The sequence below is a fragment of the Dama dama genome, chromosome 18 (genome assembly GCF_033118175.1).
Source record: "Dama dama isolate Ldn47 chromosome 18, ASM3311817v1, whole genome shotgun sequence".
Taxonomy (NCBI): Eukaryota; Metazoa; Chordata; class Mammalia; order Artiodactyla; family Cervidae; genus Dama; species Dama dama.
The window spans coordinates 61,274,173-61,296,096 of record NC_083698.1 but is presented as its reverse complement, the minus strand read 5'-3'; the positions used below and the strand labels follow the sequence as shown (position 1 = coordinate 61,296,096).

General features: G+C 45.2%; 1 protein-coding gene across 6 annotated transcripts in view; it reads right to left on the bottom strand.

Moving 5' to 3' along the window:
- Window positions 1-21,924, bottom strand: part of PDE1C (phosphodiesterase 1C) — a 517,256-nt gene that overhangs the window by 431,467 nt on the left and 63,865 nt on the right. For all 6 annotated transcript variants that reach the window (XM_061165421.1, XM_061165418.1, XM_061165417.1 and 3 more), the window contains exon 2: window positions 8,351-8,401. In XM_061165421.1, coding sequence (XP_061021404.1) covers window positions 8,351-8,401 — 51 coding nt within the window. The remainder of the gene's footprint in view (window positions 1-8,350; window positions 8,402-21,924) is intronic.

The following is a 21,924-nucleotide window of genomic DNA, read 5'->3' as shown; positions in this document are numbered from 1 at the left end:
GAGTGGGTTGCCATTTCCTTCTCCAATGCAGGAAAGTGAAAAGTGAAAGTGAAGTCACTCAGTCGTGTCCGACTCTTCGTGACCCCATGGACTGTAGCCTACCAGGCTCCTCCATCCATGGGATTTTCCAGGCGAGAGTACTAGAGTGGGTTGCCATTGCCTTCTCTGACTCAGCACTTTTACATGCTTATAAAAATTAGAGGATTTTCGGGTTTTCTTAGTCCACCTCTTACTGGAATCAGAAACTTTATCCTAATTTTATTCAAAGGACTATACATTGAAAGGGAAGAGGAGGAGATGCCAAAAGCCAACCCATGTCTTCCCTGTCCTCCTCAGGATCACATTACATACACACACAAAGTTCTAATCAGATTTTTCAAGTGGCAGGGGTTAAATATCTGTTAGTATCTCAATAGGTTGGACCACTATTCCCACTAAAGAAGAAGCAACTGACCTACATGTAGAAAAAGAAATAAACTCTAAGTAGAGGAGAGATGATGAAGCCAAGGGTGTCAGCAGATACCAAAGCAACTCCACACAAGAGACCAGGAGGAGCATCTTTTTATTCCTAAGAGAGAAGTGGAAATAAATGGTAAAGAATGGAGGAAGGTGGATAGAGGAGGATCAAGAGACAGTCAGCTAGGAGATGCACGGGCAACATGGTCTTTTAAAAAAAATTACTGGCTGTGGGATGGATGGAAGAATTGTTGAGAACAGAACTATGACATTAAATTGTCTGTATGCAATTGCATATTGTGATCTCTCTTTTCCTCATCTTCAGTTAAGTTCTGCTTTGACCAGTAGCCTCTGGTTACTCGGAAAGAAGAGAGGAAGAAGGGGCTTTGGCCTGCTTCTGGGTCTATGTCAGTGCAGATATGAAAAAAAGCCAAAAGCATATAGAGGAACACAATCAAGAGAAGTAGGAAATCAGGGTCAGAAGAACACTGTCATCCCAGGTATTCAGGGGATACTGGGGTCTGCTCTGAACCTCCAAAGGGCACATAACAGTGATCTGAACCTATTTACCTAGATCTCAATGGGCTTCCCTGGTAGCTCAGACAGTAAAGAATCTGCCCACAATGCAGGAGACCTGGGTTTGATCCCTAAGAAGGGAAGATCCCATGGAGAAGGGAATGGCTACCCACTCCAGTATTTTCACCTGGAGAATTCCATGGGCAGAGGAGCCTGGCAGGCAACAGTCAATGGGGCTGCAAAGAGGCAGACATGACTTAGCGACTAACACTTCACCTAGACCTCAAAAGGTCAAGAACCTCCAAGCTAACACCTGGGTTACATATCGTCCACAAGCTCCTAGACTTGCAGTACCATCGACCATCCACTGGTGGACCAGTGGCTAACACACTGGAGATCAAGTGATATAGTAGACATATTCAAAGACTTGATCAAACACATTCGAAACAAGAAAAGCAGAGTGAGTTTCAATTCCCCCAAACACATAACAGTCCAGTCCATCACTTTGACCATAAAATCAACCTTTTCTAAGACAAGGTAAGTTATCTTTTTTAACATTTGCTTTGTATTGGGGTGTAGCCAATTAACAATGTTGTGATGGTTTCAGGTGAACAACGAAGGGACCCTGCCAAGACAAGAGGAGTTTTCCATCATAGGTTGGGTTCCTTCGGAGAGTTCATGACCCCATTAACAGGGATGTCATAAAGAGGATGAGTTTTATGATGGTGAGCTTTGGACTGGATCATTTGCAAGTTCTAGTCTAACTTGAAATTTTTCACATCTAAGATAATGGGTTGATGTATCTATTTACTGAATCAAGCAGATTTGCTTGGCTGATAACGACTATATTTGATGAAAGGGGTGGGGAAAGAGGGCAAGTCAGAGCAGTGGGACCCTTGTGGTCAGACAGAGAAATCTTGGATGAACACTAGTTAGGGAATAACTCCATGTGTTTTTTTTTCTTTTTCATTTTTGGCTGTGCGGGGTCATCACTGCTGGGAGCAGCCTTTCTCTAGTTGCAGTGAACAGGAACTACTCTTCGCTGGGATTCACGGGCTTATGGCAGTGGCTTCTCTTGTTGCAGAGCACAGGCTCAGTAGTTGCAGCATGTGGGCTGGGCGGTTGTGTGCACAGGGCCTAGCTGTCCCTCAGCATGTGGGATCTTCCCAGAGCAAGGATTGAACCCTTGTCTCCCACACTGGCAGGCAGATTCTCAACCACAGACCACCAGGGAAGCACCTGTCCCCCACTGCAGTTCTGAAGCACAAATTACGTCATGACAAAAACTAGACCATGATAGTACAGGTTACTGTGTGGAGGGTGACTTGAAGCTACAAGAAAGAAGCTAGGGGCCAGCCTAGCAGTTCTTCTAACGACCTTGTTGTGGAAGAGGAAAGGCCAGAGCCGGGTGGGAGATGACCTTAGAAAAGAGAAGATTAGATTCAAGAGGTGATGCCGAGCAGTGCCAGTCGCAGGGGTGGATTAGGGGGACTTTTAGATCATCTTTCCATAATCTCCATCAGTCCCCACCAACCCCACCAATAAAAATTAAGTAATAATATACTATCCTTTGACAAGAACAATTAACATCTGTTCTGTCTTATGTCTGTATGTAATTACCTACTGTTGTTGTTGTTGTTCAGTCGCTAAATCGTGTCCGACTCTACGATCGCAAGGACTGCAGCACGCCAGGCTTCCTGGTCCTTCACTATCTCTTGGTTTACTCAAATTCATGCCCATGGAGTCAGTGATGCTATTTAACCATCTCATCCTCTGCTGCCCCCCTCTCCTTCTGGAACTATTGAAAACTGTAAATTGTATTGTTCTATAATATATAAACTAAATAGAACCACTGTACTGCTCTGCATGCTGGCTTCTGCCTCTGCCTCCTCCATCACAACACAGTCCTTCCAACTACAGCAGTGGTTCCCAAATTTTGGTGTGCTTCAGAACCACGACTAGAGTTTGTTAAAACACAGACTGCTGAGACCCAATCCAAAGAGTTTCTGATCCAGCAGATCTGTGGGGTCAAATACTCATATTTTTAACAAGTTCCCTGAGACCTCACTTTGAAGACCACTGAGCTGGACTGCTGCCCCCTTAGCCCCCAAAGCTGTCATTGCTGAAGATAACTTTCTGTGGGACCAAGTGGGAAATGAAGATGCTCGGTCTGTGAACACTGTTGAGGTGGGATCCAGCACTCTACATGAGATCTGAACATTTTGGAAACAGTCACAGTTGTTTAAGACAAGCCAGGAAATCACATCCTCTTCCTACACTGTCCTGGGCCCTTTTTATGGCTGCAGATCATCCACAGAACACACTGCTGATAACACTGAATGCCCAGCCAACAGTCACAGCTCACCACCACTTGTGACAGTTCTCAGCCCTTTCTCTACCCATTTTATCCTATCCTTGCTCTCATCATCCTGGTTGTGTAACCCATCCACTGTCAACTCAAGCTCCCAATGCCTGCAACAAACCCTCCTCGCCATGACCATAAATTTAGAAAGGATCTCTAAGTAGACTCAAGTACTTTGTGGGACATTATCTGAACTTGCCCTGGGCTCCACCATGGACATCACGTAATAAGTACTAGGCTCACCCAGCACCCAGCCTAGCTGTCCACCCCTGCCTGCCCATGCCCATCTCTGCCCAGGAAAGGGGACCATTCATCCAACCAAACACCCAGGACAAAAATACCAGGCAACCTCTCTTTGCTCCATCATCCATCCACAGAAACTACTCCAGTTCCTTTATAGAATAATCTATTTTCAACACCATCTGGATGATTACCTCCCAAAGCAAGAGAGGCTACATTTGTAGGCATTACTAATTAGGCTCCATTTTCTTATTGCTTTGGACACCACTATTTTCTTTTCAACCATCACTAATCTCAGGGGAGAAATGCTTTGCCCCTCAGCTAGGGAAGCAATCAAAACTCCAGAATGGAGCTGCCCAGATACACAAGCTCTGGGGCCAACCCCTCCCTCCACACAGTCTCTTCCGATGCCACCTGCTCCCTTCACAAAAAGGGCTCTGTCCACTGCGCTGGCCTACTCTATTCCTGGCGTAGAGATGGACACCAAAATCTGGACTTTTCCTGCCACACTGTGGCCATGTCTGAACACTACACATGGCCTTTACTCCTTGAAAAGTGGTGTTGCTTTTTGTTTTTTGTTTGTTTTTTTTTTTGAAGGAACGCAAGTTACCTTCCTTACCTGTTAACCCCAAGCCTCCCCAAGCCTCAAGGATTGCCTGTCTCCTCCAGGAGGGCTCCCCTGAATCCACCTACACCCCCAGCCAGATGAGGTCTCCAGCATCAGGCTCCCATAGCTTCTGTACCAACCTCCAGCATTTCCCACCACACACTGCATTGGAGCCCCTTACTTCTCCAATTCCCTGATTAGACTGTGAGCTCTTTAATAACAGGGATCTTGCTTTAATCGGAATTTGTGTCCTTAGCATATAGTACAGGGCCAGGCCCACGATTATGTTCAGTAACTATTTGAATGAGTAACTAAATGAATGACCAAGTGAACAATTAAATGAAGCAATCCCTTTGTCCCCTCCCTTTCTTTACACACTGAGAAAACACTTTCAGGTATCTGGGGAAAACAATGGCTAAATCTGCTATCAACCAACCATTTCCATCATAGTGAGAATGAACCCCCTGTGTTTGCACTCCCAAGGGGATTTGTATATCAAGTTTTTCCTTTATTTTAGGTGATTCCTGATACAAGTAAGCTGGTGGAAGGGGATGGTGGAGGAAAAGTCTTTGCACCCCAGAAGAAACCAATTGTAGTCAAGGTCACAGCCACATGGATCTCTGAAGCCTGCCCTGTGGTAAAGCTTTAGCACCTACCTCCACCATTAAGCTGGAAGACCCCCAACCCCCAAGTCCCAGAATCAGCAAAGTCTAACCCCTGAGACCAAGGAGGAAGTAATGTGCACTGGGAATAGCCAAGATTTGGAGTTGAAAGACCTAGAATTCCAGCAGTGAGTAATTCTCTATCTTTCCTGCCAACCTCCTTGTTCTCATTTATAAAACTGGAGACTGTGTAGCTAATGTTAGCCCTGCCTGTCAGAGAGCTTCGCGTGCAGTACTCACCCCAACCATTGCAGAGCGAGGGGTGGTCCCCACACACAGGGGCTCCAGCCCCAGGATAGCTAGCCTCGTGGTGAGAGCCATTCTAAACAATCTGTTGACCCAAAGCCAATGTACTTTGGGTTCAAGCAGTGCCTGAAAGTCAGGGTCACTCTCAACTCCTCATTTTCCTGGACACCCTCATCTTTCTGCAGGTTTCTGAGGAGAATATAATATTCCCTACTTCCTTTGACCTCCACTCCCCACTCCCTCCTGCTCCTTTCCCACCCTACTCCCAGAGGGATGACTTCCTTGTTACTCACTGTACCCATTGTTGTTAGATGCTCTGATTAAGGTCAGGTTAATCAAAAGCCACTGCTAAGCCTAAAATGATGAGGACAGGGGTAGCAAAGGGACTGACAGTGTCCAGAGTTTCGGAGGACAGTTCCTGGCACCCCACCACCTCAGGGCACACAAGTGTCTCCAGTCTAAATGTCACAGGAAGTAAGCTTGACCCATGGGTTTGGGAATCAACTTCTTTGAGGAAAGCATGGTGTTCTGGGTGGTGGTTTCAGTCACACAGAGAAGAAACCCAAGCACTGGGCTATACTGTGCAAGTGATTCTGTTCATAAGTGGACTAGAGGAGCCTGCAAGACTGGTAAATCAGATGGCCAAGGTAGGATGGGAAGCCAGCCCTTGGAAAAGCCAGATGTTTTCATGGTTCTATACTCTGTTTACCTCCAGTTCTCCTTTAGGATTCCTTACATTATATAATCATCAGAGTTCATCTCCACTGCAATAAGGGGAAGCCAAGAAAAGTATATGGATTCAAGCAGGAGCAAAATCTACAGAGAAATGAACACGTTGCAAAGGCATCAGGGATGAGAATGGAAGAAGCCCAAAGGGAAGGAAAACCTTAGGACTACTACGGAAGCCAGTGGCCCAGCCTCTTCCTCCCCACCCCAGGCATTTTCGGCAGAACAAGGTCCAGTTTTCACAACCCTAACTGCCTGTGTTCTTGTCTCTCCTAATTCTGTGCTGGGCGTGGGCACTCTCAGGGCTTTCACGTGTCTTGTGAGGTGTGAACGTTAGAGAATGCTACAGTGCTTCACCTTCCGGTCTCAAAAGGAAAGGCTATCATTCAAATCCTTCCAGTCTTCCCAAACTGAACACTTCAAAAGAGGTCCTTTTCAATGTGGTGAAGTGAAGTGAGTGACAATCAGACAATGCTACATTGAGGATTTTTTTTTTTTTTCTTCCTAAAAGTCACCTATTTTTTTTTTTTTCCTCTAGGACTTGCTACAGAAAGATTTAGTAGATAATGTGCTATCTGACTTTTTCCCAGAACATAGGACTAAGTCAGGAGATTTTTTTTTTATTTTCAGAATTAGCCCAGCTTAACTAGTTTGCCACATCTACTTTTTACCTGTATGGAAATTATTTTTCCTCATCTCTTCACTCAGCTCCTACAAATAAGCTTTCAAGTGACACACCATCCCTCCAACCCAGTCTCACAATTTAGAAAATGTGGAAGCCATTTACAAGAGGAGGTACCCTCTTCTTTCTGTGAAGGGCCTAACTGCTCCAGGTTTCATTCCAGCCTCATGGTTAAAGGGCTCCATCCCTTCCTAACCTCGTGAGGAGCATCAGAACAGCAGGAGCTCCCGAGGGGGTGCAGCCTGCACTGCGTGGTCACATTACTGCTCCAGCTTCTTAATTTGCCTGACTACTGCTCAGGAGATGAAGAAATAAAGGGACTAAAAGCATATTCATCACCCTCACTGAGCTGTGGGATGACATACTTACTTTGGAAATAATGATTCCAAGTAGGAGAGCAGTGAAAAACAGGCCCTGTGAGAAGCAACTGTTTTATTACACAGTTTCTAAAATGTGAGCACTTAATGCTCTTTCATTATCATATATTATTACAGTTCTATAAAAATCATTTTTAGGAATCAATCCCAAATTTTTGAAGCTCCCAACCCCCTGCCACAAAAGAGCTAGAAGGCAGAGTTTAGAGGAAGCCCTAACAAAAGAGAAATGATACTTTTGCGCCTCTAGGTATTAAGGCTTACTATGGCAGAATTCACACTCAAGACTTGGTCAACCTTTGTGAACAACACAGTAACTCAGAATCTGTGTAATCCCTCTCAAAGCGTCATTTCAAAAGACGGCAACTTTTTTATAAAGGAGAGAAGGTGGGTATGAATGTCTTATTTTTCAGATGGGAAAGCTAAGGCCCAGGAAGTATCAGTTAAATTACTTTAAGTGAAAGCCAGCAAGCAGCGACGGTGCTGGAACAAAAATCCATCTATTCTGATTCACGGTTCCGCTATTTCTCCACCGGATGCTCCACAAATTTAGGGAGCTTCTCCCCTCAACCCTACTCAATCTCCCTTTGTATTTCCACTCCAAGGAACTGGGTTTTCATCCAGGGATGCATTAACTTGCTGTGTAATTTGCTGATCACTCTGGCACAGGAAACACCAAGAGGCTTTTGACTCTTGCTCATCCATTGGGATCAAGACCTGGAGACAGGAGTCAAGTGAAATTCATGGGGAGCTCCCAGACCCTTACAAATATTCCAGTGCCAAAGGAGAAGCAGTCATGGATTGCATCTGAGCTTCAAAATGTCAGTGAACTGAGGCAAAGCCAGTAGAGCTAGGCCTTAAGTCCACACTGGGAGGTGATGATGCTTCCACACTTCTCTGGACCTTGACAACTACAAGCACTTCACAGACTCTTCTGTACTGATTCTTCAGAAATGAGTCTCACCCCACAGCAGAACACTCAGGGGACCTTCCAGTGCAGTGCTTCTCAAATTCAAACGTGCACAGGAATTTGGGGATTTGCTGAAATGTAGGTTCTAATTCAGGAGGTCTAGGGGAGCCTGGGGCCCTGCATTTCTGAAAAAGTCATCAGGTGATATCAGTTCTGCTGCTTCCAGGACCACACTTAGCATAGCAAAGCCCTATGGCTAATTCATGTCAATGTATGACAAAAACCACTACAATATTGTAAAGTAATTAGCCTCCAACTAATAAAAGTAAATTTAAAAAAATTTTTTTAAAAAGAGCACAATTTGATAAACCACAATTCCAAAGACTGAAAAGGCAATAGCAATGAATAACTCACTGGTGATGGGGCTCAAGTGGAGTATTAGCCCACTGAATATACCTCCTATATTACTCTTTTATGGGCAGTGTTTTCCTGACACCAGGCAGGGTGAACCACACAGGCAAAAAGCCCCTGAAGGAGCCCAGGAGAGGAATGAAACAAAATTTACTCACGGGAGAAGCGGGCAAGTGGCCTGGCAGTCTTATCTCCGGCTTCATTTGCAACTGGGAAAAAAAAAAATACAGAGGATGCAGTTAAGTACAAGGCATGTGTGTCTACAGAAAATGCCAACCTACAGCTAATCCTCAAGATGATTCACTATTAAGCTGTGTTTGAGAGTCATTGTAAGAGGATAAAAGCAACTTCACTCCCTCTCTATATTTCTAATGCTGCTCTCACTGCCTAAATGAAGCCAGTGTCTTCATCATTTTTATTAAAACAGTGAATTAAGCTGGAGACAACCTAAACAGCACCTAGTTTACTGGACTTAGGGGAGTTAACTGGCCTGCAGGCAGACTAAGAGGTGTGCATGCCTGGCTTTCAAGCCAGTGTACATCCTTCTGCTTCAAGCTGCCTCTCAGTGGGATGTCCTTCAACACACAAATGCACCTCAACCAACTGCCATCAGTCTGATTTTCCTGATCCATGGGGCAAATCAAGGCAGGGATTTCAGAAAAAACAGTAAGGTTGGATTTTGTTAAGAAGGATATTTAAATTTAGAAGCCAACAAATAAGAGGATTGAGAAAATTGTTCAGAAAGCTTCTCTAGAAAACCTTACCCCTGAGGTTTCTCAGCAAGGTCATTCACTCTCCTCTGAAAAGCCTCTCTATAATCTATCATCTTGATAGGTTCATAATTACTATCCCCTATACTGATGAACAAGCTTCCCAGGTGGTACTAGTGGCAAAGAATTCGCCTGCCAATGCAGGGAATGCAGGAGACACAGGTTCAATCCCTGGGCCGGGAAGATCCCTTGGAGGAAGGCATGGCAACCTTTATCCCATGGACAGAGGAGCCTGGCAGGCTACAGTCCATAGGATCACAAACAGTTGGACATAACTGAAGCAACTTAGCATGGATGCATACTGATGAACACCATCATCATGGATAAAAAAAGGTTAAACTGAAACACAAGTTTCATTCACTTTAAATATCACTTTCAATGCCCATAAAGACTATAACCTTGGGTGTTTTATAAGTATGTATGATCAACTTGAACGAACACCCAAAGCAATCAAATGGAAAAAACTTGTTCAATATCTTAGTTTAGGAAAGAACACCCAATACACAGACAGAATAAAGGAAATTGCTAATGCAATCATTAAAACCATTCTCATCTATGAGAATTTATAGTGCAGGATATAAGAAATAGCTACTTCAGAAATGTATTACATCATTTTGCAAAGAATGGAAAGAGTCAAAAAATTTATTTCACCCTTTCAAAAGGGTGGAATTTTTTTTAATTTACCATAATTTTTTAAATTAATGGGTTCAATCTCAGCTATTTTATATTTCTGTCATTTCCATGGACCATTGTCTCCACTCTGTATATATTATAAACAAGACACTGTACAAAATGACCAGCAGGGAGAGGTAATATTGCATCCTGCTTCCACTATCTCACACTCCAGCATTTTGAAAAGAAATAGAGAGAGAGAGACATTGAGAGAGAAAGAGAGAAAGGGAGGGCAGGAGAAAGTAGTAAGACTTAGTTAGCTATAGACATGAGTTTCCCCAGCTTGAGTTCAAATCACTTCCTCTTTGGACACTATAAATCTCTAAAGAAAGAGAGCAAGGTTATACTCCAACATATTTGCTGCAGAAAGTGATGGGCCACTTTTAAAGTAGGGTCATGAAGACCACTGCCATCACTGAAAACACCGGCGACCATTACAACATTCAGCTTAGAGAGCACACGTCTTCCCTGAGGGACAGAGAAGGAGCAGGCACAACACCATCACCATTTCACAGGCATCGCTGGCTGCCTCCTCACCCCTCCCTGGCTTTTCCTCCCCTCCTGCCACTCTATCCGAGGATGGGAATTGCTGACCCAGATCCAAGTCACACCAGGAGAGGCAGGAAACAAGATCTAGGCCAGTGACATGCCAGGTGAGTTGTCTTTACTCAGAAGGAATCTGAACCCTGCTCCCAGCATTACTTTCTTAAATGAAGACCCAACACCACAAGGTCTCCATGATGCCCCAACACCTGCAAGATACAATCCAGTCTACCTGGCCAAGTACCGAACAGCTGGCCCCTCCTATTCTCAGCTCACTGTATCTCCCAGCACTGCCTTCAGAACCCAGACACAGGCTATACATGGACAAATCTCAGACACTCTCTGTCCTCTTCACTACAGCTCCTTTGCCCCCTCCTCCCAGACAGCCCTCCCCATTGCTTCACTCCTGCTTATCTTTTAAGATTCAACTGGAGCCATTCATTTCTTTTTGTTAAAGTCTTTATTTAATTTGTTACAATATTGTTTTGTGTTTTGGCTTTCCAGAGGCATATGGAATCTTAGCTGCTGACCAGGGATTGAACCTGCATCCGACTCCCTGCATTAGAAGGCAAAGTCTTAACCACTGGACTGCCAGGGAAGTCCCAGAGCCATTCATTTCTGAAAAGTTACCCTGATTCTCAGCATAGCTTCTACCTTCCACAGACCTCTGCCCCTCACTACCGTCCCAGGCCAGTGGTTCTCACACTTCGGCAGGCACTAGAACCACCAGGAAGGTCTGTTGAAACAGATCGCAGGGTTGGTTAAAATGCAGATTCTGATTCAGTTGACCTGGAACAGGGCCCAAGAATTTGCATTTCTAACAAGCTTCCAGGTGACATGGAGAACACTCTTCTGGGGACCATATTTTGAGAAGAACTGCTCTAAACTATAAACTACTGTAGCAAAGACAAGGATGATCACTTTTCATCTTTGAGTTTCCAATCTTTCAGTGACTGGCATGCAGAATACTGCGTTCAGTCAATGTTTTTAGAACTGAATGAAGTAGTTCACTGATAACTGAAATTGATACCAACTGCCACACATGGCTCAGTAGATGGAGCCCTCAGTGCCAGAGGGCTATAAAAAGCCCCAGGTGTGTTTTGCTTGGCCCCTACAACGTATTTAATTTTTAAACAGTTCATTGTCTTCATTTAAAAATCAAGAGGTTCCAAACATAAATGCAGGTTATCGGCTTCTCTCAGAAACTGAAAACTGTGCGGACTTACTGGCCAGCCACGGATCGCCGCTGAGATGCCTCCTATTCGCAGGTGCAGCTCCTGCTTATTTGGGAGGCACCTTTTCGCTGACTGGCATTTGGGCTTTCTATACACGACGTGAGTCCAGAAGGCAAGTGAAAACAGGACCTCTTAAAGGGCTTAAAAATCTATAGGACAGCAATGGATATGCAGCCATAGAGAACAGACTTTAGGACACAGTGGGGGAAGACAAAAGTGGGATGATTTGAGTAGTAACACTGAAATACATACATTACCATATGTAACACAGATGGCCAGTGGAAATTTGCTATATGACACAGAGAACCCAAAGCTGATGCTCTGTGACAACCTAGAGGAGTGGGATGGGGAGGGAGGTGGGAGGGAGGTTTAAGAGGGAGGGGACATATGTATACCCATGACTGATTCATGTTGAGGTATGGCAGAAACCATCAGAATATTGTAAAGTAATTATCCTCCAATTAAAAACAAAATTTTTTAAAAAATGAAACCAAGACTCAACCAAGACCAGCACTACAATGAGTGGTTGTGGCCAAGCTTGCTAAGCCCCTCTGTTTCCAGCCCACAGACCAATCCAAGATGTTCAAAAGTCCTCCAGCACAGGCCAGTTCAGACACACAAGGGCTTCTTGACCAGCAGAGGGGCCTTCCTACACTGTTGTTTACTTTCTATTTTTAAAAAATCCAGCAAGCTTCAACAATGAAGTAGATGTTCCATTTATCAGGTGCAATTAAAGTTTGAATTTGGCAAGAGCTCATAAAAACGATTATGAGATTTAAGGGAAGTTATTATGTAGATTTACCAAAAGTCATGCTGGGTATAACACACAGACCAGTATGTATCATCAATTCCACTGATGTTGAATTATATGTCTAGACTGCGTGTGTATTCAGCCGCAGAGAAACAGAGAGGAGGTGTACCAGATATGTTAACAGTTATCTCTTCCATGTGCTGGCATTTGGGGAGATTATCAGCCATTTTTATACTTTGTTACTTAAACCCAACAGTTGGATAAGCACATGCCATACTTATAATCAGAAAAAAAAAATGTTTTTATTAAAGGGGTAGAAAACAATTAACTACTATATATAATTTGGGTCATTATATATGTATGTATATTTATATGAAATGTATTTCAGATACATTTCCGTGCAGTCTTGGATCACAAATCAGAGGACTTTCCATCTTTGGAGTCCCATGGGACTCCCTATAACACTCAAGAAATGAATCGCCCTCCCACCCCTCCAGGGGGCTCCACACGTTCTAAGTCAGTGGTTTGCAGCCCTGGTCGCATGTCAGAATCACTAGAGAACTTTTTACAAATCCTGATGCCCAGATTCAGTGGGTGGGATCAGATGGTGGGCCTCAGTGGGTGGGACCCAAGCATCCATACTTTCCAAGTTCCCAGATGTTTCCAATGAGTAGCTGAGGCTGAGAAGCAATAATAAATGGTGTAACTTCAGACACCTTTATCAAAACAACATTCAGGGAGGGAGGTGTAGCTCAGCTTCCTTCAATAATTACCCCTATTCAGTTCTTCTTCTCAGGATGCTATTGTTTTGTCATTATAATCCTGAAAGAGACATGCCTCTGCTTTAAAAAAAAAATTCAACAGTTAAGACTGCAAACATAGCTATGGAGATCAGTAGGCAACTCTTCACACTGTGAAGGGTTCTTTATAAAAGGATACACCGCACATTGCCTCTAACCTCCAATAGATGTGAAGAGTGCCCCCTGGGAGCTCAGCACTAGGCTGGACCCTGGGAGGATGACCACAGTTGACTTCACTCTGCTTTGACATATAAGCAAGTTAGGGAGGTAAACCATGCCTCTCAATCGGGGTTTATCCAAGTGTGTTCAGCTAGGGAACTGACTTGATGATGATGATGGTGGAGGTGGTGATATGATACAGATTCCATGGTCCCATCCCAGACCCACTCAACTGCAATCCTGCAAGGGAAGACAAGATTCTAGAACTTAAACAACTGCCTCAAAAGCTATTTAATGTTTGAGAAGCAGCATTCTAAGTGAAGTGTGTCCCTGGTATGCTTGCTGTATGTTTCTCCATCCCTACCCCTAACTAGAAAACTGGCCAGAAACAAATCTTAAAGTAAGGATTCTCCAAGGAGACCAGCTTCGGAGTGAGGGGGGCAGATGAGACAGCACAGTGAGAAAGAAAGATATCTCAGAGCAATGAGCATCCCAATCCCAGCTGAGCCACTAACATTTCAGGCCATCAGAATGGGGGTGGGGGAGGGTGGTCCAAACAGGCACAGTGGTGGCATGGGCAGGTGTGCACTGCTTTGTAAGCAAAACGAGCACCCAAAACACGGCCATTCTTGTTTTGAAAACCTGGCACCTGGCACCCAGAGCATAAATGCAGCTGGGGTGCTGGGTGCCAGGGCAAATACACAATGAGAAAGCAGCTCCACAGAAGTGCCTTGCTTCCTGCAAGGAAATCCACCCAACACGCTGACTGGCTGCTGCTCAGCCATGAGCTCTGGGGCTCATCAGGAACCCTCTCCAGGTGAGGACCTCTGGGAAGTCTTGAGACTGGAAAACCATGCATAAGAGACTTCAGAAAAGAGAGTGTTAGAATGAGGTTCCAGGCACCCTCCTAGTTTTTGCAGAAGGCAAAGCTTGGAATTGCTCACAGATGCTTGGCTTCATCTTACCTTGCCTTCTACTTGTAAAGACCTAAGCAAGGAAAACTGGATCAAACACTGGGGAGAAAGAGACTTGATCCAAGATCACTAACTCTCTTATTTAGCTGTCACCTTCTAATTAAGGTGTTCCACGACCACCTTATTAAGATCACAGTTCCCAACTTCCCTTCCTCCTCTGCTTCATTCCCTTTCCCCATACAACCCCTCCTGGAAGCACTTCTCACCTTCTCACATGCTCTGTTCTTTCTTCACTGCATTTACTGCATTTTCCTCCCACTACATTGTAATTCCCCACACAAGCACAGATTCTCTGCCAATAGAATATCTCTAGCATATCTCTAGCACGTGAATGCCTGACATACAATATTTACTGAGTCAATGATCAACCTCCTACCATGCAGAGTGCACTGGAGGCCAAGAATTGGAAGCAGACTGGAAGGACATGAACACCTACCAAGCATTTAAGTGTTCTTTAAGTATCTGTCCTTCAGGAATACTTATCAAGCACTGACTAAATCACAGATAAAGCCCTGAACAGGCTGTCACGGTCCCTGCTTTCACACTGAGTAAGACTGTCATTCCCATTTGATAGATAGGACACGGGAACTCAGAAAGGTCAAGTAACTTTTCCAAGACCACAGATTTGTGTGTCCGAATTCCAAACCAAGGTAGGCCTGGCTCCAAAGACCTTTCCCTTTAGCCTCTCTGCCTTCCAAGAAATGTACGCAGATAAGAGCTGTGCTCCAGAGAGGGCCACCCCTAGAGAAAAGTCATGCGAAAGTCTGACCCTCTACCTCATGCCCCAGGGAGAGCCATGCACCAGCCTACAGAGAAGGGGGATGTCACCTGCCTGGGATCTCACACCTGGCGCAAGACCAGGAGACTGTCAGTAGAGAGGGGCCCTTTTGTGAGATGGGCACCGGAGCCAGGACTCAAAATAGCAGGATCCGGAAGAAGAAGAACATAGTTACAAAAAGAAGAGTTTCATTGCCACGTTCATGCAAGAACACCAGCTAGCCAGTATCTCTGGAACCTGATCAAACCTTTCCTACTTAGAAAACAGTAACAAGGGACTAGAAACAAGAATCAAGTTCATCTTAGCATGGAAACAGTACAGCTCATTAAAACAGCTCCTGGGAGGCAAGACTTGATTCTCTTCAAGAAAAGAAACTGACATTCCAAGAGATCAAGTGGTTTCTCCGAGATCAGACTTAAGTCCAGATATCAGAGCTGGAAATGTCATCCATTTCTTCCACCTCCAATTCCAGCATTCCTGGAGAAGGGAATGTACTCCACCTCTTTAGCTCCCTCAGAGTCATATGTCAAGGGTAAAAGTAAAGGCTTTTGTTTCCTTTGCCCTCATTGGGTTTGATAAATATTGATGCTTGCCAATCCCAGGATACATTTCAAATAAAAACATATACAACCCTGATTGGCAATGGCTGAGCAGAGTACTGTGCTAGGAAGACTTCTGAGGCTGAGTCTGAGGGAAGCCAGATATGTCTGTAACACATTACCAAAGCCTGTCGCGGGTGGGACAGGAGGAGGCTGAAGGGGGCAGGCAGGACGAGTGTGTAGGGAAATCTTTGCCAGGTTGTGCGTGCTCAGTCACTCAGTTGTGTCCGATTCTTGACCTCCCTATAGACTGCAGCCCACCTGTCCCTCTGTCCATGGGGTTTTCCCAGCAAGAATAATGGAGCAGTATGCCATTTCCTTCTCCTGGGGCTCTTTGCCGGGTTGGATAGGCCATAAAAGAATTAGCCAAAAAGTGGATAATTCCAAAAGATCACTGAATTAAATACTTCTATAAAGTATATTGTTCAACTTGCTTAAAATGAGAGCTGCTGTAACTCAGGAACACAGTAAGCACTACTCTTTCATCACCTAATTTTATCCTCATGGCAACTCTGTGAGGCCATCACTTGATTTCCCTATTTTCCCGATGCAGAAACTGTCTTTGAGAACTCGGAAAAATTCCTTGTGAGGAAACAACTACGGCAGATCTGGAAATTGAATCCAACACATTATTCCAGAGCCAGTGCTCTTAACTCGTGTGCTGCCCATCACACTTTTAACATCCAAGTATCAGTACTGTTTGGTGAGCCTTTTGCCAAGAAACCCAGACCTGGCAGGAGAACTCCTCGTCTTGCCTCCACTCAGCCTCAGGTCAGGAGCACCGCGGAGGAAGGCTCTCTGTTCTCCAATTCTGTAAACAGAACCAAGCTCTGCAATCCAGCTGGACCATGTGCCCTAGTGACAAAAAAAAGTATCACCACTGCCCTCAGCCTGCTCCCTTCTCTACTTCTTTATTCAGAAATGCTTGGCACTGCCTCTTTATACCTTTTGGGCCAATTTGGCTGCCAAATCCACTCTGAATCAACCTCTAACACAAAAGAAAATAATACCAATTTGTAGTGATGACTCATTAGGGTTGATGATTTGAGAGTGGCAGAGAGGGTGCACCTTACAGACCCTTCTCTCCTGGAGAAATGGGCAAATCCTTGCAGAAGTCAAGGCTTGTGGGCCAGAGGCAGAATGGCTCACCAGCTCACTCAGGCCCAGAGCGCAAGGAAACACACACACACAGAGAAAATCAAGGAAGCCCTTGCCATCCTGAGAAGACACCTTGGGAAACAGACTTTCGTTACTTTTTCAAAAATTAATTTGAAGCAATTTGGGTCATATGAAAAGGCTCATGTAATATATTTCTTTCTTCCCTAGTCCTGATTTTATACACTTATGTATCTATATTCAATGTCATTCTACAAATTATACTTTATTTCTATTTTGCACTGTACACCCATCCTTTGTGTAACAAACTAGGATATTAATAAAGGTGAAATTTTTTTTTCAATCACATCCTGGCTCCCTTTCCTGGCCTCTCTTTCCACGTTGCCAGGTTTCAGACTGACTTTTCATGGCTTCCAGTTACTCAGTCTACTAACCTCCACTGAGCACTCCCAGAGCCCCTGCCTCCACATGTCTTGCTGGACTCAATGATGAATACCACTGGTCCCTGAGCAGTCCCCTGAGACCAGAAGCCTGGCACTGAGCTTCCTGACACAGATTACTAGAGTCATTGCAATGTGAATGCATCACAGTACTGATATTTCTGCAGAAATCACCTGGCCACAAGCTACCAGGTCCTGACCTCAAGAAACCTAGGTTAAGCTGGGGAAACATAATATTAATGTATGACATGATCTAAATTCTGTGCTCAGTCACTCAGTTGTGTCCAACTCTTTACAACCCTATGGACTGTAACCCTCTAGGCTCCTCTGTTCAATATTCTCCAGGCAAGAATATTAGAGCGGGTTGCCATTTCCTCCTCCAGGGGATCTTCAAATGCAGGGATCCAACCCAAGTCTCCTGAGTCTCCTGCATTGGCAGGCGGATTCTTTACCACTAGCACCACCTAGGAAGCCTGATCTAACCTCTGCTGAATGTCAAATGAAGAGTCCTTGTTTACAGAAGGGAGAGGCTGGGGTGGCCTGGAATAAGGAGTACAGAAGGCTTCTAGGAGGCCTGGGACAGGTGACAACCAGGAAGGTGGAGAGGATGATAGGAGAGGGAAGAAATGTTGTGCATTCTAGGAGCTGGGAGCAGACTGATACTGACCAACTATACCCCAAATCTCTCCCTTTCTCAAGCAAGAAATGCTTTTTATTGAGGGAGGAGGTAGTAGAAAGTAGAGAAAGATGCTCTCTCCTATCTTGATAAATTATAAAAATGCCTCTCACTGCAACTCTGCCTTCTTTCCCAGTCTCCTCTGTAAACATGTTGCATCTACAGATAGACATGTGAATTTATCCAAGAGCAGATATGTCTGCACATTCAGGTGCTGGGTATACAGGTCCAGGGTCAGCAGTCACTCCAAAGCCCTCCACCCAAAGTGGACCAGATTGCTTCCTGACAGTGACAGCCTGTGGGCTCTGCCCAGCTCTTGTGGCTGATGCCCTGGTGACCACCACAGAGCTCAGGCCACAGGCCTCAGGCACATAACCGGGGTGACACCTGAGTGACCAAAGCAGTACCCACACAGGGCTCCCCTACTAGTCTGGCCTCATTAAAATACCCTAGTTGAGCAAACCAGGCCCAGAACAACCACAAGCAGTTTACGAGATCAGAAGTGAACAAGATTAAAATCCAACATCAAGCCAGCTGCTCAAACTCTTAACTAATTAAGCTCAATTCAAATAAGGAAAAGGAGATGAATACAGAGAAGGAGAACACTACAGTGTATTAAGCCCTATTTCATGCCAGGCTGGCAAGAACTTTACACCAATAACTTTTTTTGGACTCCTAATTTTTATTAAACTTTCATACTATCTCATGAGGTGAGTATTATGATTCCTATTTTCAGATAAGGAAACTGAGGCTTAGGAAAGTTAGTAACTTGCCCCAATCAGGTCTGGTAAGCTGGAATTGAACCTTGTTCTGTGAGCTCTTCTCTTTTTTCAACAGTTCACAGGACTGGAACTGGTCCCACTCCACACGTCCTGCTGAGACTCCCTGTCATGTCCCAAACAGGGCCTGTCCAGCTCATGCCTGGACTGTGCCTATGGATGGGAGCTCACCCCCTGGAGAGAGGCCCCTTCGCCTCTAATTAGTTCTGCAACCTTAGCAAGCTCTTTTTCATGATGACGGAATCATTCTGAAGGTCTTCCTTCTGCCCTCACAAGAACAGGCCTGATTTCTATTCCTTCTCAGGGTCTTCCAACATTTGATGACAATGATCACAGCCTCAGCCCCGTGAGCCCTCTCTTCTCCTGATGGATAAGCCCCATCCCCCCCTCATTTGACAAAAACATCCCAAGGCCTTGACCCCCAAAAGTAAAGTCACTTAAATCACTGCCAAAAAAAAAAAAGAGAGCCTCGACAACCCACTGGTGAACATGCATTCCACAGTGATCTGCAGGCAAAGTCCGATCTCCACCTTCTCAGACAAGGTTCTCCTTTTGCTTGGCTCTCAGGAGACACACAGGGCACTCGGGAAACTTCTTGTTGTACATTCAGGAGCCATCCAAACAGGCTGAATTTTCCAGAAGGCTGCAGTCTGAAGCACTGTTTCTCAGACTTCCCTGTGCATGAAAACCGTTGGTGGATCTTGTTAAACTGCAGATTCTGTTTCAGTCGGTTTGGGGTGGGGCCTGGGATTCTGCATTGCAAACAAGCTCCCAAGCGGTGCCGATGGGGCTGGTCTAGAAGCCACACTCTGAGCAGCGAGGTGTTAAAGAGCATAACCCTCCTGAAAAGGAACAGCTAAGCACACTTTCTGAGAGCTCCCTGGAAAGACCCTGTGTGGTTTTAAAAGTGCACACTGTTGAACTCAATGTCCAATTCCCTTGGTTTCTTTCAGTCACGCTGTAAAAAAGAAGAGCTACCAGCATGACTCTGAAACCCACTTGAGGACAGATACTGAGAGGGTGTGCATGTGAGAAGGAGGGTCCAAGCAGAGAGGGTGAGAGAAACTCACCCTCCTCCACAGGCATTAAATAGAACAGATGACCTAGAAGATCACTGCCTGCCCTAGCCAAGCCACCAGCAGGGCGCAAAGGCTCAGACAAACAAGGAGGTCCTCAGATTTGGGGCACCAGTCAACCACGCAGCCACGACTACCAGAGCTACGCTGTTTCTCCCTAAGCACCTCAGAGTGCACAGGTGCATGCACGCACACACACAGACACACACACAGACACACACACACAGACACACCCCCGATACATGGCTTGGACATGCGCTGCCAGCACTGATATGTCCAGCATCATAAATCACTGCATCATTACCAGCTGCCTGCAGCCTGAACAGATCAAATGCCTCCAGTAAATAAAGCTAGCACACAAGTACTTACTATAGAGCACAGGAAACCACACTCAACAATTTGTAGTAACTTATAAGGGAAAAGAATCTGAAATATATATTTTATATACACATACATGTAACTGAATCACTTTGCAGTACATCTGACACTAACACAAGGCTGTAAGTCAACTACACGTCAATAATAAGTAAATAAATGCATAATCTTAAATGTAAAAAAAAAAAGATAACCAGAAGAAAAATGCCAGCACAGGACATCATTCCTTTGGGCAAGGAACTTGGATGCCCGCTAGAATGAGCTTCTCACAGCAGAGCCCACATCTCATACAATTTCCCTCCAGCCCAGAACAGGGCCAGCACGCAGGCTGCTAAGTGAAGGGCTGGTAAATGAGTGGAGGAAGCCAGGACTGGCAGTGAAGTCGCAGAGGCCCCTGGACGGACACAGGCCAAGTCGCTAGGGACCCTCTTCCTCCGTGACACCTGAAAGCTTTGCTAGAAACCAGTTAAAGGTTTACTCTTAATCTAGCAATTTATATTTACTTTCTAAGATGAATGCAGGTTTGGGACCCACTGGGGGCCACAGATTGGAGGCAAATGTATTCTGTTTGGCAAGCAGTGTTTAAAAGGAAATGATCTGAATTCCCTTGGGAGCGGTTCACCACAGTGACATGAATTGCTACTGCTCGCCCCAGGTCCGCTTCCCTCCAGCTGCCCACCTGAGACACGGGTGTGTGCTAGGACTTGCAAACCCAGCATGGCAAAGCAAAATGTTCCTTCCCAAAATATGCTCTTGACCCAGGCTCTCCCATTCTCAGTCAATGGCACCACTCCCCACTACCTTCCTCCCTCCGGGGCAGTCTCTTAGGACAGAAATGGTCTCCTTCCTTCCCATTGCCCTTTCATCAACAAATCCTTACCTCCAAAATATACCCTAACTCATAACTCCTCTCCTAAAACTCTGGCCTGAGCATCCTGAGACCCTCACCTGGATGACCCTAACACATTCCCAGGGTCTCCTGATCCACCTGCCAACCAACCCATAGACCGTACTGCCTCCCCGCTTAGAACCCTCAATGCTTCTCACGGTGTGCAAATCGCCACCTACAAACCCCTCCCTGATTTGACCTCATCTCCTCCCGTCTGCTGGCTGACAACTCTTGCTACCTTGGCCACCTTTCTCTCTCTCAGACCCACTGAACACATTCCCAAGTCAGCGCCTTTTCACTTCCTTCTCCTGTTTGGAATGCTTTGCTATAGGTAATAAGGTTTCTTATTAACAGTAGCAGCAACCCCTGCAGACCCCTTCATGGGCCTTCCAGGTGCCAGTATAAGCACTTATGAGTGCTAATTCAGTCAATCCTCTGAACCACCTTGGGAGGTTGGACTATGGTTACCCCACTTTACAGATAGGGTAACAGAGGCACAGAGAGGTCAAGTGACCTGCCCACGCCATAGCGCTGGTAAAGAGTACAGCTGGATTCATAACTATGCTGTCTAGTCCCAAGGTCTTTCTCTTAACCATTATACTACCCTGATTCTTCTAAATCTCATCTCCTTCACTGCAGCCTCCTCATTTTCCAGGTCTCAACCCAAATGGCGTGTCCTAAAAGCCTTCACCAATCACCACCCTCTCATCTCAAGTACCTCTCAGTACTATCTGGAATGAACACACCTCTCCATCACAAACCTAAAACAAGAGGATACAAACTTTCTGAAGGCAGCTCCCAGCAATCTTATTCTCTGTACCCCAGAACACAGAAGAATCCTTCAACAATCCCTGCACAAGGTCCCCCTCAACAAATATGAACCAACCTACTGGCCTATAGAGAGGACTGCTGACCTCAAAATTACTCAAACAATGCTCAGAGGAAAAATGACACCCATGGGAAGATAAAAAAGATGACATTCAAAGTAGACAACTCACCCAAGATCCTCCACCTGATTCGTATGATCCTTTATAATGTTTTCTTGACTTCTTGGACCTTTGCATTATGAATCAAATGTTTTTCTATCACAGACATGATCC